General features: G+C 35.0%; 1 protein-coding gene across 1 annotated transcript; it reads left to right on the forward strand.

Annotated features, from left to right (window-relative positions):
* Nucleotides 1-6819: 6819 nt before the first annotated feature.
* LOC110618065 (auxin-responsive protein IAA31) lies at nucleotides 6820-8240 on the forward strand. The gene is made up of 4 exons (XM_021761092.2): nucleotides 6820-7246; nucleotides 7445-7707; nucleotides 7810-7891; nucleotides 8000-8240. The coding sequence occupies exons 1-4, from the start codon at nucleotides 6927-6929 to the stop codon at nucleotides 8049-8051; spliced, it is 717 nt and encodes a 238-aa protein (XP_021616784.1). The 5' UTR covers nucleotides 6820-6926; the 3' UTR covers nucleotides 8052-8240.
* Nucleotides 8241-16326: the final 8086 nt, after the last annotated feature.

Here is a 16326-nt window from a genome sequence, read left to right on the forward strand (position 1 = left end):
TATTAAAATTGATATATATTAAATGTTTAATAAATTATATTTAATTGTTATTGTTAATTGATAAAATTTATTTTGTGGAAAAAAAAATTCATAGCCCTGGTAATTCTTGCTATTCTCTATAATATTCCTGTTCAATGAATTTTGAAATTGTGATTGACACTAAAAAAAGAATATGCAAATAGGAAATGAATGCGCAGCATATGGAAGATAATTGAGAGGACACTATATTAAAAAAAATACAATATTATAATAAGGTTATTATTGTCCGCAAATCAAATTTATAGCGAAAAGAAATTATATATATAAGATAGAGCTGCAAATAAAAAGTTTAAAATAGAAATTATATATGACTTTGAAAATCGACTTGGAAAAAGCCTATGATAGACTTAATTGGAAATTTCTTGAATTAGTTTTATCCAATACTGAGTTTTCAAATGTTTGGATCAATAATATTATGAAATGTGTTAGCTCCACTATGTTGAAGTTACTATGGGATGGTAAAAAATTAGAAGGGTTCAGGCCTTCCCGAGGGGTTCGGCAGGGTAATGCTATGTTCCCTTATCTTTTTGTTTTATGTATTGAGCAGTTGAGTAATATGATTGTTGCGTCGGTCAATGAGGGGTTATGGAAGTCTATACCTATATGTAGAAGAGGACCAGCTGTATCTCATTTGATGTTTGCTGACGATATGGTCTCTTCGTTGAAGCCTCGGTCAAGCAAATGAGTTGTATCTTGAAGATTTTGAATAATTTTTCGCTTGTGTTTGGGCGGCGAATAAATTTCAGCAAGTCCTCCATATTTTTCTCTCCAAATATTACTTCAGATTTGGCTGGAAGTTTAGTGAATATGGCAGGGATGGCTAGCACTAATAGTCTTGGCAGCCATCTGGGGATGCCTTCATTTCATGAGAGAGTGGGTCCAGCTTCATTTCGGAAGGTTATTGACAAGATGAAACACAAATTGTCTGGTTGGAAGGCCTCTATGCTTTCTAAAGCAGGGAGGGTCACTATGATTAGCTCGGTTCTTAATGCAATTCTGGTGTTCTTAATGCAGACTACAGTGCTTCCTATTTCAATTTGCAAAGAAATAGAAAAGATATGTAAAGATTTTTTATGGCATGAAAATTCTAGTAATAAGAAGTTGCACCTGATCAATTGGGCGGCGGTGACTAAGCCTAAACATATGAGTGGACTTGGTATAAGTTGTATGAGACATATGAACCAGACACTTGTAAGCAAGCTAGCATGACGAGTTTTGCATAGTTGTGATGAGCTTTTGGCTAAATGTTTGTTTAAGAAATATGCTGTTGGGAGAGTTTCATGGGATATGAAGATGAAAAGTGGAGCATCCATGATTTGGAAGGCGGTGTGTTTTGGTTTGGAGCTTCTTCGCAAAGGAATAAGTCACAATGTGATTTCTGGGAATGAGATATTTTTTTGGACAGATTTATAGCTGTCTATAGGGCCTTTAATTGAGTTCGCTTTGGTGCCTGCTTCCCATTTGAGTCTATCAGACAAGATTCGCAACTATTGGATTGAGGGTGTAAGATGGAATTGGGATGTCTTGAGGCAAGTTCTTCTTAGAAATAGTTTGAGCTTCCTACAACTGTTAACTCTATCTAATGGTGTTGAGGATGTTGATGGCATAATTTGGAGCAGAAACTCGTCAGGTAGGTATTCTGTTAAATCGGGATATGAAGTTTTTTTAAATCCTAATGGGGAAGACCATCAACGGGTTTGGAAATGGATATGGAAGGCTAGAGGAACATAGTGAGTTAGAATATTTATGTGAGAAATTGCTCACGAAAAAATCATGTGTAACGTAGAGAGAAAGAAGAGAGGTTTTACTAATTCTGATGGTTGTGGCTTATGCTCCTCTACATCGAAAACGATCTTCCATGCTTTAAGAGATTGCCCTTTGGCAATGTGATTGTGGAATAAGCTTGGTGCTAGGCAAATTGAGAATGATTTCTTTCGTACCAATGATGTGTTTAGGTGGCTGGCCTCTAATTTATAGTGTATTGATGCTCAGATCAATGGTGTTTCTTGGGATATTGTGTTTGCTGTCGGTCTATGGTGGCTATGGAAGTGGCAGAATTCCTTTATCTTTGATCGTGATTCTCACCACTCTGAGCTCTCGTCGGATTTTATTTTGAAGGAGGCTAAAACGGTTCAGGTGGCATGGCAGAGAGACTCGCTGCACAAGAATGGGTTGAAGCATTTGTTTTTCATTGCTTGGCAACTAGGTGGCTTAGAATGGATAACCGTTAACACAGATGACAGTGTGAATTCTCATGGAGGAGGTTGTGCTGGTGTCTTTAGGAACCATTTCGGCCGTTGGCTTTGCGGTTTTACGCTTGCTTTGGGTGGATGTGATCCTTTGGAAGCGGAGTTGTGGGGGATTTACAGTGCTTTAAAATTGGCTTGGGAAAGAGGGTGGAAGAAGATTGAATTATAATCGTGCAGCTGCTGTGGCTTTAGTTCAAGAACAAGGCTAAGGATCTTTCAGAATTGCTAATTTATTAAGGAACATCAGTAGCCTTTTGCAGCAAGGTTAGGGGGTGAAAATTAAGAAGATTTTTAGAGAAAGCAACAGTGTTGCAGATCATTATGCGAGATTAGCAGTGGCAGAAGATGCTGAGCTTGTGTGGTTGGATAATCTAGACTGTGAAGCTGGCTTACTGCTAAATGCAGATTATATTGGAGTATCTTGGCCTAAATTAATTTAATGGGAATCTCTCCCTCCTATTAAAATAAAAAAAAAGTTTAAAATAAAATTTTATACTTTATAATAGTTCAGTTTTAATTTATTTTATATAAATTAAACAAAAAAGATTTAAATGTCAAATATTTAACATTCTGCCATTGATACATATCTAATAGAGCAAATTTCTAACAATGATATGGAGATTGACGTGAAATCTTATGGCACAAGTCTCAAACACACACGCACAGACAGACATAAAATCCAAAGATTTGATAAACTCACGTCATGTGCACACCTGCACCTAGAGAAGTTGAAACACTTATAGAATGATTTAGATGAGAATTCAACAAATGCCACAATGAATAGTTAATAAGTTAGCTAAAATTCTTAATATAATTGATGAAAGCAAATCTTCACTCTCACTCAAAGCAATTAAAAAAAAATCTGAAAATTAATTAAAAGTTCCCTCTTGCAAGTATTTCTTGTCTTTATATATTCTAAAACATTTTTCTTAAACTTGGCCAAATCACACACAAAATCCAAACTCATTCACACACTAAAATAATATATCAAATAATAAAATATAAGTCCAAAACATGGTCCAACACTCTAAAACTTAACACTTAGAAAATAAATTATAAGTAATAAAATATAAGTAAACATGGTCCAACACTCTAAAATTTAGAAGATAAATTATAAGTAATAAAACATAAGTCCAAAACATAGTCCATACTCTAAAACTTAGAAGATAGATTATTGCCAAAATACAAGACCAAATAAAACAAGTATTTAAATAATAATACATATCAAATCCATTATAACAAAACTAAATTTTCACAAAAATCTTTATTGATATTCACTTTAGACTTTCCTTTTGTAGTTTTAGCCTATAGGCTTGATTAGACTCCATAAATCCATAATTGCATTAAGTGTTGCACAAAATCTATCCATATGAATTGAAGTACGCTCCAAATGTATTTGGATTATATGAATATGATTTTGAACTCATTTTAAACACATTTGAATAATATAAGGTTACTCCACACTGTTGTTGAAAATTTGCATTATTGGATCCGTATCATCCATATAACTGCTTCTTTGTGGGCTCTCTCCTTGATCCTATTATAGTAATGTCAAAACGGGTTTGTGCCCAGGAATAGTTTGGGATTATTTGTATTTTGTTCGGATCTAAACAAGAGATTTGAGATTCATTTTTAAAACATATTTATTTTAGCCGGCCTGTTATGGAATCGACTCTACACGGACACAAATCCGCGAACTACCCATTTTAAAAATACTGAAACAACATCATTTTATTCATTAATTTTATTTTTTACATATAAAGATCAAGATATGGATGATAACAAAATGGTAGATAGAAAATATATCAATTTTCAAATAAGATTTAAATGTTGTTGATTTGGATAAAGATAATATTAATTAATATTTTTTTTTATTTTTTATAGTTTTTAATAAATTTATTTTATTATTTAGGCTATTTTAATAGGTTTTATTTAAATTAAAAAAAATAGAGTTAAAAACTTATTTGTTGATTATAATGTCTTTTTTTATTTATTTCTCATAGTTGGTATAATATGTATTTTTAATTAATAGTGTGAATTTAATTAATTTTTTAATTTTAATTTAAATTAAAAAAAAAATTACGTTTGTGTTAGTCTGCGCAGTTTGATTTGAAGTCGACTCTAAATATTAAAAATTATTGGTTTTCTTAACTCGGCTTGTTTTGGAATCAAGTCCATACGGATTAAATCAAGTCCATACGGATTAAATCAGGTTAGACAGTCCGTTCTGACAGCACTATGAGAAAATACTCTCTCAAACTTCTGAAAAAAAAAATAGCTACTCTATTTTTTAAAGATTATCAATTACAAAGCATTTTAATGGGAGGAGAATAAGTTTATTTTTAATTTGTTTTTTCTGGTTGGATTATTTATTATGGATGTCGGGCTATTTCTTGTATGCGTGGAGTGAACTCTTTATATTCGTGTGGAATAAAAGGTATTAATTATAAAATTTATGAATATCCAGATATTTAAATTTACATTATAATTTTAAATAATTTTTAAACTCTAATTGTATATATAATTCACTGAATATATGTAATTACGAAAGAATTATATAATATAAGGGGTACATTGATGTATAAATTTTAAAATATAAAAATATTACACATATCTCCTATATTAAAAATTGTTGTAGATTAAATTTGTTTTAATTATCTACTACTATTTAACTATCTGAATAGCTGATTTTAAATAGAAATCAGCAGGTTGGAATAAATAAAGAAGTCGAATCTAGGATGAATTTAGTCACCACGGACATGGTAGTGAGGATTGAGGACATATTGACATTGTTAGTGAGAATGAGACAAGAACTTTAAAAGACACTACACAATAGAGCTTGGCCCTGCTATGGAATAAGACCCATTGAAAACATTGTAGCAGAGAAAGCATATCCACTGAATGTGAGAGTATCTACATGCAAATCTCCATAATACTTAATTATAAAACCCCAACGTTACAAGGTCCCCTCCTCTCTTCTAGGACCATACCACACGTGAATAACTAAATATAGCTTTAATTTTCCCAAAAATTGAATTTCTTTTAACATTTTTTATCCTTTTATTTACAAAAAAAAATTGTTAATAAAATTATTTAAAAGTAATAATATTTTTGCCCAATTAATAAGCTTCACTCTTTATTTTAAATTATGCAATTATAAATTAAAGGTAAATATTATGAAAGTACAAATTGAGTTTGAAGACTATAAGTAAAAAGAAGAAAATAGTGGAGGACAATGTAACCGAGTTGTCGGAATGGGGGTGGCAGCAATCGGAAGCAGCGGGTGTCGTGGGGTTGCCGGCCGGGAGAGGCAAAGAGGATCACGTGAAGTTGTGAAGGTGGTGTGATTCCAAAGTCAAGAGATCGTGGGTGTGGTTGCAGTGAAAGTTGGTGGGTTTAAGCAAACACAACTTAATATTGGAACTCTGGTTTTCAGTGGAAATGGAGACATCTTATTGCATTCTTATTTTATTTCAACCAAACATAACCCACGTAGGGAACATGCATCTTTGCCTTTTTTTTTTTTTTTTTTCTTTTAATTTTCTTTTCAAATATAAATACAGACATACGGATCAGTTATAGAATTATAATACAAATTATTAGCTTGACATTTTATTTTATCTTTATATTTATTAAAATATTTAATTCAATAAATTTTCAACATTTTCTTTAAATTAAATAATTTATAAGTTTCTTTAAAAAATAATATTTTTAATTATTTTGACATTTTTTGAAACTTAATTCTTTATTCATTTTTAATTCAGCTCAAACCTAATCCTACAAAGTTGTATTTCTATTGATAAAAGTATTTAAATTAGTATAATTTAAGATTACAAATTTCAAAATTTTCTTAAAAAATAAACGGAGAGGTAATTTTGAAATGAGAAAATAGATGGAGAAAATAGAAACGTGTGGATGTGAAAGGAGAGTGAGAAAAAGACGTGTATTCCATCAACACTTGGACAAAGCCATCGCACAAGCCCCTCTCTCTAGAACCTTGTAGTATTTTAGGTTCCTCACGGGTCACGCCACTCTTTAAGCTTTTCACGCTCCCATTACCTCGCGTGCACTACAAACTCTTTTTTTAGCTATTAAATATAATATAAATAAAGTTATAATAGCTTTTATAATTAAATTAAAAATAATATATTTTTAATTTTTGACCTGGAAAATAATAACATTTTATAAAAATTGTTTTTTTTAACTATTGATCCAATGCAATAGTACCTCAATGAAAAAATAAAATAGAATCTACTTGTTTGTGTGTACATATTCCTGGTAAAAATTTCAGTTTTTCTTTAATGTTTACAAGTTATAACGAGACACGTGTGGTTGGGTGCGCGTGTTGATGGCGAAAACAATGCAGGGGAAGAGAAAGGAACAAAGGAGGGGCAACTGGGTCGGCTAAAAGCGGAGCAGTAATACTGACATCTTAGCTACTGTTCCTACACCGCTGTCCCCCCAACTTCCCCTGTCTCCGATTTTCTCTCTCTTTACGTTTTCTATTAATTGCCTTCTTAGCAACAAGCCCACGGATCACTCACTCCCTCGCTAGAAAAAAACCCCATTTCTTGGTCTTGCTTATTTTATTGGTCTAAGTTCTCTGTTTTCTTCTTCTTTTATGATTTTTAGCTTTGCATGATGGAGCTTCGACTGGGTCTCGCTCTTCCAGCCTATGGTTTCGACGCTAATAAGGTGTCTGCTGGTAGCTCTGGCCAAGTGATCATGATCATGAATCAGGGTATGCTTCATTCGTGGTTGTCTACTGGAACATATTCTGCTTCTGCTGAAGATGATTTTAGCACCAACAACCAAAAACGTAGTTTTTATGATGCCTTCGAGGAGACAAATGACGTGCCTCGGACGTTGCCTCTTTTGCTTTGGAATAAACAACCTAACGAGGAAGAAGATGATGAACATAAAGATCTTGATAAAAGCTTCCCTTTTGCCTTGAACAGGTATTTATAATCTGGCTTCTTCTTTCTTTGTCTGCTTGTCTTTTTCTGTGTAGTTTAACTCCCTGAAATATCACGAAAATTAACAAGAACTTCCATTAGGTTACTCTGAGGTGCAACCCTAAAACGATATATTGCATTCTTTTTTTAGTAAGTTTGCAATCTTGAAGATTGAGAGGTGGATATATTTTGTTTGAGCAGAGCTGATGGAGATGGTGATGGAATAGTAGGGTGGCCACCGATTAAGTTCCGGAGGAGGAAGCTTAGCCACAGGAGTAAAGAAAAACGACCGGAGAATGATCGGGCGGTGGACAGTGGATGCGTCGATTGTCATGGTAGACCATCAAAGTCCATGTACGTTAAGGTGAAGATGGAAGGAGTAGCCATAGGAAGAAAAATCGACCTTAGTCTCTGCACTTCTCTTCAAGCTCTTGAACAAACCTTGCATGGCATGTTTGGGATACGTAAGTATAATTAACCAATTCCTTAATTAATAACAGTATTTTATTGAGCTTAATCTTCAATGTAATTGACATATATATGGGAACTGCCCTGTAATTGGACAGGACAAGAAAACTGCAGCAGCTATAAACTGACTTTTCAGGACAGGGAAGGTGACTGGCTACTTGCTGATGATGTATCATGGAGGTTAGTGTCTGAAAATTTTCAATCCTGATGACCCTTTTTTTCTTTTTTGCAGTTTTTAATTTCTGGGTTTGGAAGAAATCACAATTTTGGGTGTTTGTAATTCTGCAGAAGTTTCATTCGGTCAGTGCAACGCCTAAAATTGATAAGGAACAGCAGGTGACTTCATGGGCTCTGGCTCACCTCATCAGTGAGGATTTTGATTTGGGGTAGTTAAATGTTGTGGATTCTGCTCTGTTAGCTACTCTACTAGGACCCGTACTAGGAAGGGAATTCAATTGGGTCCCTCCCTCTAGAATTGTAGTTTATATTTTGATTAATGCCTTAATGACTGTATCTACTATGTAGTTAATGGAACAGAAGAAGCTACTGTTTATAAACGGGTAGGGTAATCAACGGGTAGAGCAGGTTACTTGCGAAAATTAAATTACTTAAATTTAAATTTAATTTATATTAATAATATTCGAATTCAATTTAAATCTTAAATTAAAAATTAATTTAAACTACAATCAGATTCTAAATCTGATTATTATTATCCGAATAAAATTTAAACTTTATATATTTTAATTAATAATTTATATAAAAAATATTTTTTATTAATAATTTTTATTCAAAAAATTTAATATTTTTAAAGAATATTTAAATTTAAATTTTTAAATAAAAATATATAAAAAAATTTATAAATATTATTGTAAAATATATTTTTTATATTAAATTAATTATTTTATATAAACATATTCGATTAGTAGATATTTTATATAAAAAATTTAAATTCAATATGAATCTGCAATGATTATTTTATATAGAAAATTCAAATTCAATATGAATATGCAATGGGTACTATTTTTTAAATTTGAATCCGTTATAAATTCAATTATAACTATTTAAATCCGTTTATTTAGAATTTGATCGGATCGGATATTCAAAAATATTTATCCACAATTAGATGATCTCCCAATAGCAATAACACATTCCAAGTGCTCTTTTCATGTGATTAGTAGTAGTGTTCTAAAGTTGGGAATGTCTTGTGGCTTATATTAATCAGTTTTTGATGCAACTCAATAAATAATTTGAGGATGATTTGTAAAATATATTAAGTACGTGCAGCACACGATTGCACGTACGTGGATCATTTTAAATAATAATTTATACTTATGATATAATATTAATTGACATTAGTTATCTTATTTAAACTGACTCATTCATAGAACAAAAAGATTTGAAGAAAAAAAAAACATTAATTTGCAAACTCTAGTGTTCCCTCAATGTAACGCTCCCTTTAAGAACTTTTGCATTAACTTCTTTAAATGCAGTTCTAAGCGTCATTACCCATTGACTGACTATGAATTTACAATAAAATAACAAATAAATCCTTTCAAATTAAATAAGCGCCTTTAAATTTAAAAAACACATTAAATAAGTAATTTTGAAGTATAAATTATTCAAATTTTAAGATAGATATAATAAATCATTTAATTTTTAAAATAGAATAAATTATAATTTAGATCTAATCAATAGTATGTACAAATCTTATAATCTATACTATGTATTTTATGTGTAATAGCACAGTTGAATATCTGTTATATTCTAAAGAATATAAATAAATTATTTTTTTATTGAATGATTAAAAAGATTTGTTTGTGAATTCATTATTTTCATTATAATCATCCTCACCAATTTAATTATGATATGATGAGATTAAATTTTATTTATTTTGAGAGGTAAGCAGCAGAATAAACTCACAAACATCTTATAAATATGTTAAAAACAAAGAGATGAACTAGAAAATATAATAGAAATAAAGGCTTATTTAATCAATTTTAAAATTTAAACGGTTTATTTAATATATTTTTAGAATCTGAAGCATGCTAATTTGAACTATTTTTAAAATTAAATGATTTTTTTTATCTATTTTAATAATTAAAATACTTATTTAAATAAAAAAATTAAGGATATATATGATTATTACTCCATACTTTAAAGTTGAAAATATGCCTTTTATCTAGTAATTAATTTAATAGTGGAATTTATTATTGGATTAAGAAACTCTAATCATGAAATTTGTATTTGTTTTCTAAGATAAGATATATAAGAAATTCTTTTGTATTCTTCTGCATTTTAAATTCTAATATCTTTGCTACCTTTCTTTGATTTTTTTATTTTTTTCTTTCGCCTACCATATAAGATCATTTGTTTTAAAATGCTCAAAAACTACAATTATAAGGTAAAATTCAACGGATTTTACTAACGGATTTTACTAACGGATGAAAATCTGTTAGTAATTTTAACAGATTTACTAACGAATTTGAAAATCCGTCGGTAAATATTAATATAAAAGATTTTATATAAAAATTTACCGACGAATTTGAAATCCGTTGCTAATCTGTTAGTATTACTAACGAATTTCAAAATCCGTTAGTAACTTATAAATATATAAAATAATTAACATTGAAAATTACTAACAGATTACTAACGGATGAAAATTCATTAATAATTTTAACGGATTTAAAAATTCGTTGGTAAATCTTAATGTAAAAAAATTTTATATAAAAATTTATCAACGGATTTCAAATCCGTTGGTAAATCTGTTAGTATTACTGACGGATTTCAAAATCCATTAGTAATTTTAGAAGGGAAAAAGTCCGGTTTTTTTTTTTTAAATTTACTAATGGATTTGAATCCGTTGATAAATCCGTTAATATTACTAACGGATTTGGTAAATCCGTTAGTATTACTAACGGATTTCAAAATTCGTTAGTAATTTTTGGAGGGAAAAAGCCCGCTTTTTTTTTTAAAAAAATTTACTAACGGATTTGAATCCGTTAGTAACCTGCTTTTATAAATATAACACCACATTTTCTCCTTTTATCATTCATTCATTTTATCATTTTTACTTCTTCCATTTTCTTTCCCTTTCTCTCATTTTCTCTCATTTTCTATTACTTTCTTTCATTTCACTTTCTTATCTCATTTTTTTCTTCTCATTTTTTTTCCTATTATTTTCTTTTCATCTCTTATCCTTTTTTATCTCATTCTCTTCCCTCTTCAATTATTTTCTTTATTTTCCTCCATAATTTTCCTTTCACTTTCTCCATTTTCTTTCCATTATTTTCTTCCCTTTCTTCTCTTATTCTTAATTTTCTCTATACTTATCATTCATATTATTTCCTCTCATATTATTTTTTTCTATCATTTTCTTTTTCTATTATTTTATTCTCTAATCATTTCCTCTTTTTTTCTCATTTTTCTATCATCCTTTTACTCTACTCTCATTCTTCCTTCTTTTCATAATTTTTATTTTTCTATAATTTTTTCTTTTCTCTTTTTTCTTTCTTTTTCTTTTTATCATTTTCTCTCATCTACTTTTCTCTTATTTCTACTTTCTATATGTTTCTAATAAATATTAGACATAAATTACAAGCTTAGTAACAATAATAATATAATTTTAAATCTTATTGAAGTAATAAAAAATAATATTAATAATAAAATTTATTATTTAATTGAAATAATAATTATTTTAAAAGTATTTAAATTTTCAATAGATTTACTAATGGTACGGTTAGTAAATTTTTTTTCTCTCAATTTACTACCGGATTTAAAATCCGTTAGTAAATCCGTTAGTAATACTAACGGACTTCAAAGTCGTTAGTAAAAATTTACCAACGAGCTTTTTAACAACGGATCGTAATCTGTTAGTAATCCGTTGGTAATTCGTTTACCAACGGATTTTTATAGGATTACCAACGGATTTTCCGTTGGTAATCTTGAAATTTTTTGTAGTGAACCTGTTATTTCAACCCAAAGTGAACAATACAATTAATAAGTGGAGGCTATTGTAATACCCGGCTAGACTCCGGTATCGGAATTCCTACCGTCCGGTGGAATCTCGGATGTCGGAGACCTCTAGAAGGGTAAAACCATGTTCTCATAAAATGTTTTAATGTGTTTTATGGTTTTAAGTAAAAAGGAAAATGAGTTTTTGCATGAAAAGAACCTTGGAGGAAAACTTAGGTTCGGCCGCCGAAACTCAAGTTCGGCCGCCGAACATACAGGCATTTCGGGTGTGCCTTAGGCCCCCGAAGGCATAAGTGAGGAAGTCCAGGTTCGGCCGCCGAACATGGCATGCATGCGGAGGCACGTTCGGCCCCCGAACGTGGCCTGGCCAGCCACTATAAAAGGGTCCCTTAGCCGAAAACGGGTGAGCTTTTTCCCCATTTTCGGCCAAAGTGAGCTCTCCGCCGTCCCTCACCAATCTTTGATGTTTTTCCTCTAGATCTTTCAAGATTTTCATTTGTTTTAACTTTGTTTTGAAGATTTGAGCTTTTGAGCAAAGTTTTGGAGCTTAGAGGTTTAAGAACCCAATCTCTCCCAACTTCGAGTTTTAGGTCATCTCTCTCTCGATCTTCAAGAGGTAAGAGCCGATCTTAAGTTCATTGCATGTTTTAAGTAGATCTATGGGTTAGAATGCATGTTTAGGTTATGGTTATGTTTATGGGTATAAATGTATGTTCATGAACAATGTGGATGCTTGATGTGTTGTAGATGGGGTTTATGATGGTTTGAGGCCCCTAGGAACATGTATGCTTGTGTATGTGTGTTGTAGAATAGGTTTGATGCATGTTTGGAAGGTTGGGAGGCGAAATGTGCAAAAGGAGCCAAGTTTCTGCCCTTTGGTAGAAACCAGGTTCGGCAGCCGAAGGACTTTCGGCCGCCGAACATGGCTGGGGAGGCAAGCCTTTCGGCTGCCGAAGCCTGCCCCCGAAAGGAGACTTTCGTCTCTGTCTGGCAGTTTCGGCCGCCGAAAGTGCCGCCGAACATGCATGAGTTTCGTCTCTGTCTGGGAGTTTCGGCCGCCGAAGGTGCCGCCGAACCTGCCTGACTTTCGGCTCTGGAGGGACTTTCGGCCGCCGAACCTGCCGCCGAAAGTGCCCTGTCCAGGCCTCCTTCGCATGTTTTTCTATGGTTGTTTCATGATGTTTTAGGGGATTTTTGGGGAGTAGTTTATAGTTATATTCAGGTGTGTTTGGTCCCTCATTTGAGTCCACCTGTGTAGGTTCGGACCCGAGGAACCGAGGACCCCAACAGTGAGTTCAGCTGCTTCAGTGTTGTCAGAGTCAGCCAGAGGTGAGTGGAACTAAACTTAATCTTTTAAATTGAGAAATTAAATGTTTTATCATGTTTCATGCATCATGATTATGCAATAGGATGATTGCATTAGTTTTAACGAATATGCCGCATTGCATCGATTGTTGTTGATGTGGGTGAATATTGGATGACCCAATTAGTCCATGACAGGAAGACCAGGACCCCATTCTACGGCCTGGCACAGAGTAAGGAAAGACCAGGACCCCATTCTACGGCCTGGCACGGTTATGGGACTCGAAGACCAGGAGCCTAGAGGAGGCCCTGGGGCAATGGTAAGTAATGTATGTTATGACAGGAAGACCAGGACCCCATGCTACGGCCTGGCACAGAGTTAGCTTGGACTAATTGGTGACAAGTTCACCCAACCCTTATGTGAATTGTCTGTGTTATGATACATTTCATAGAGCATAGTGTTAATATGTTTTATAGTTCTGCTCACTGGGCTTTTAGCTCACCCCTCACCCTTTATCCCCAGGCTTGCAGGTACAGTATAGAGCAGGAGTCCGGATAGAGTAAAGAAGTCATGTTTATGTAATAGCTAGCAATGGACATGATCAAATTGTAATGTCATGTCTTAATCAGTATAGATATGTAATGAGATGATGTTTATGGATGTTAGAGGTGTGCTTGACCATAGATTGTTGTTATCCCTTTTATTACATGATCTTAAAGACTTTTATGATGTTTATGTAAACCAACTCAACATATGTTATATCACCCATTGGGGGCACTGATGAGATCCCACAGAGGGATCAAAGTTATGTTAATGTATATGCACCGGTTGAGTTTGGTTGATGTATATGGAAAGAAAAGTTTTAATTTTTATGTATGTTGTTGATCATGTATGGGATTATACAGGTTTACAGGTTATATGTCAGGCTTGCTACGGGTCCCGGCGGCCTTAAGCCGATCTGGATCCTAGCGCCGGTAGCGGTCCGATTTTCGGGTCGTTACAGAATGGTATCAGAGCTTTAGGTTCATATGGTCGGACCTAAAGTGTCGGGCTCATAGATGTTATAGAAGGTCAAGCACAATAGGAAAGATCATGTCCATTAGGATAGGATGTGGAGTCCTGTCTTGCATGATGATGTGAAATGCCATGATTATATGCATGTGCATTAATGATATGCTATGATATGTGATGTATGTGATGTGGGTTCATGTGTGCCCACATGAACCATATGATGCTAATGTTTGCTTGTGATGTGTACTGTTTTTCAGAAAACAGGATGAGAGGAACTCGTCGATCTGCACGATTGACTGGAGTGCCACCTGAGGATGAGGGCATGAGCACCCGTCCTCCTACATTGCCTAGGGCAATGTCTAGTAGGTCTAACAGAGAAAGGGCAGTAAGAGACCCTAGAAGGTCTCTGGATCTGGGTAGAAGCAGATCAGTGAGGGGAACAGTTCAGGGAGGAATGTCAGAGGACGTGGGGGATGATATGGATGTAGAGCAGAGGAGGGATGGCAGTTTGGGAGTTAGCATGTCAGAAGAAGGTATGGGAGAATCCCAAGGAGGCACTCAGGCCTTGGGATTTGTTCAGCCACCCCACTACCCACACTTCTCACAACATCCCGGGTATTCGATGGGAGGTACATCGGATTACCCTAGCTTCACCCCTTATCCCACACAGATGCCATACCCACCATACTACCCACCATATTCACAATACCCAATGTATCCACGCCCACCTTACTATCCAAATCCAGCAAACCCTACCTCAGAAAATGTTGCACCACCTCCACCACCTACAGAACCAGCAGCCCCAGTTACTCAACCTTCGAGACCTAGCTCAGCCAGTGGGAGCAAGGTCAAGATGACTGAATACATGAAGCTGGGTGCTCCCCAGTTTGAGTCAGGTGATGACCCGTTTGTGTATCTTGAGAGAGTCAAGACTATTACAGAGGAGTTAGGGGCGGATGACAGTAGAGCCATTCAGATGGCTGGGTTCACATTAAAATGCAAGAAAGCCCGAGAGTGGTTTAAGAGTTATGTGAGCCCGAGGGTGGAAAGCTTGTCTTGGGAAGAGTTTGCAAATAAGTTTGCAGGATGAGCTTTTCCCGATAGTTCAAGGGAGCTGAAAATGATAGAGTTTGAACAGTTGAGGCAGACAGAGGATATGAGTGTAGAGGAGTACACCGACAGATTCTTGGAGCTGTTGCCTTTTGCTGGGCAGAGTCTGGATACAGATTCAAAGAAGTCAAGGAGGTATGTCATGAAACTTCATTCCAGGTATTCCTCCTTGATTCAGTCCGTGGACAGGGAGAGCTTCCATGCCATAGTAGATATGGCCAGGAAAATGGAGGCCAGTGCCATCATTCAGGGGACAGTTAAGCAGACAGTGGCACAACCTTCTGGTTCTAAAACTCCGGGTGGGGGAAGGTTAGATCCCTCTACCCTGAGTGCAGCAGCCTCAGGTAGTAAGAGATGGGGTAAACCCAAGGGTAAGAAGAGCAAGTTCTGGAGCAAAGTCAAGTCCAGTCTGGGATTTGGGAGTGGCTCAAGCTCTGGTGCTGATAATGCAGTTTGTGCGAGGTGTGGTAGGCCACACAAGGGAGTATGTCGGTTTGGGACGAACGCCTGCTTCAGATGTGGTCAGGAGGGGCATATGGCTCGAGAATATCCAAGAGCAGTCCCGATGGCTCAGTCCCAGCAGACAGCCTCAGGTAGTGTAGTGCAGCCAGCAGCTCCAGCCATGACTCAGGCCAGTGGCAGAGGCAGAGGGAGAGGGGCAGCCTCTTCCTCAGCGGGTTTCAGAGGTGAAGGTCCATCAGCTCCAGCACGGATCTTCACAATGACACAGCAGGAGGCAGATGCATCTAACACCGTGGTGGCAGGTAACTTAATCATTGGTTGTTCAAATGTGTATGCTTTGATGGACCCTGGTGCATCTCACTCTTTTATTGCTCCGAGAGCCGTGGGGAGGTTGGGTCTGATGACTTCTGGGTTAGAGTGTCCTCTCTAGGACAGTGGACTCAAGTGTGACCCATCAGTGGCAGAGTCAGTCTGCCAGTGTAGTCCTGTGTTTGTTGAGGGAAGATGCTTGTCCGCCGACCTAGTGGTTTTAGATTTGACAGATTTTGACGTCATTCTAGGGATGGACTGGTTATCTACCCATGGTGCTACCTTGGACTGCAGGGACAAGGTAGTCAGGTTCAGAGGTCAGGATGGGTCTGAGGTTGTCTTCAGAGGAGACAGGAGGGGTACACCTAGAGGTCTAATATCAGCTCTTCAGGCTCGAAGGTTGCTCAGGAGGGATGTCAGGGGTATTTGGCTCATGTGAGAGAGCTTA

This window comes from Manihot esculenta, chromosome 6, assembly GCF_001659605.2.
Source record: "Manihot esculenta cultivar AM560-2 chromosome 6, M.esculenta_v8, whole genome shotgun sequence".
In the NCBI taxonomy this organism is placed as follows: Eukaryota; Viridiplantae; Streptophyta; class Magnoliopsida; order Malpighiales; family Euphorbiaceae; genus Manihot; species Manihot esculenta.